Below are 1,010 nucleotides of genomic sequence, written 5' to 3'. Positions count from 1 at the left end.
CAAGCCACACACTGCTCGCACCATGGGGACAGGACCTTTCGCACCAATAAATCCCTTCTTGGCCATTTCTACAGTAAAATGCCTCGTTGTTTTCTCCAGCTCCTGTGCAAGCACAAGAAGACACAGTTTTTACTACAGGCCCCAAGAAAAAAATCACAGAGACACGGTGCAGCGTCGGGCAGCTGCCCCACGCTGCCTGTACAGGTCACCCCCTGATGTCTCCAGGGAGTTAATTCTCAGCTGGGGGAGACCCTGGATCATAAAACCAGAGATGTGTGAACTCCTAGTCCCTTTGCTCACTGCCCTTCCAACCCCTCGCTGATGCGCGCCTTCTCCCAGCGCAGCAGGCGAAGCATCCCTGCTCCAGGCTCCTTCGGCGTGTGTCTGGCCCGATGCGCTCACCCCTAAAGCAGAGCTCGCCGCCCCTCTCCCCGCCCCTGGCTGCTGTTCGCAGGCGCTGGGTGAGCGTTACCCACCGGGAACGTTTCCCCCCTCCTGTCAGAGCGCATCGCTGTGATGCGCACGGAGAGGAGAGGCTGTGCAAATGGAGCGTGAGTTATGGGCCGTTGGCGGGGGAAGGAGAGGAGGAAGCTCACCGAGTATTTCCTCAGATCGATCCTCACGCCTGCCATGGCACCACCAAAAGGAACATCTGGAAAAGACCAGGAAAGGTAGACAGATGTTCTCTGCCTGCTCCTTGGGGGAGAAGGTGACCGCAGCAATCGTGACCTTGCAGGTGAATCCAGGCTTCCTCACACTACACGCGGCTCACCCCTAACACCACACGGCCTCCGTGGAGCGGAGCCGAAGGCAGGACGAGATCCGGACACCAACGCCACCAAGCCAGAGCTGAATCCATGACAACCCAGGCACAGGAGCTGCATCTGAGCAGCACAATGCTTGACGCTCCCTGATCAACATGAACATCCTGGACTGCCGGTGGCATATTCTGCAGCCGTGGCAAGCCTTGCCCTCCTCGTCCGTGCCCAGAGGAACATCCTGCACTTCTG

General features: G+C 58.5%; 1 protein-coding gene across 1 annotated transcript in view; it reads right to left on the bottom strand.

Moving 5' to 3' along the window:
- LOC104508042 (glutamate dehydrogenase 2, mitochondrial-like) overlaps positions 1 to 652 on the bottom strand; it is a gene marked incomplete at its 5' end in the record, with an annotated part of 6,598 nt that extends 5,946 nt beyond the window's left edge. Inside the window, 1 exon segment of the mRNA XM_010149513.1 lies at positions 477 to 652. Within this exon segment, the coding sequence (XP_010147815.1) occupies positions 477 to 652 (176 nt within the window).
- Between the last annotated feature and the right edge of the window lie 358 nt (positions 653 to 1,010).

This window comes from Eurypyga helias, unplaced genomic scaffold (assembly GCF_000690775.1).
Source record: "Eurypyga helias isolate BGI_N326 unplaced genomic scaffold, ASM69077v1 scaffold36633, whole genome shotgun sequence".
NCBI classification, from domain to species: domain Eukaryota; kingdom Metazoa; phylum Chordata; class Aves; order Eurypygiformes; family Eurypygidae; genus Eurypyga; species Eurypyga helias.
Note: the sequence above shows the minus strand (reverse complement) of the source record. Positions and strands in the feature narration are given on the sequence as shown.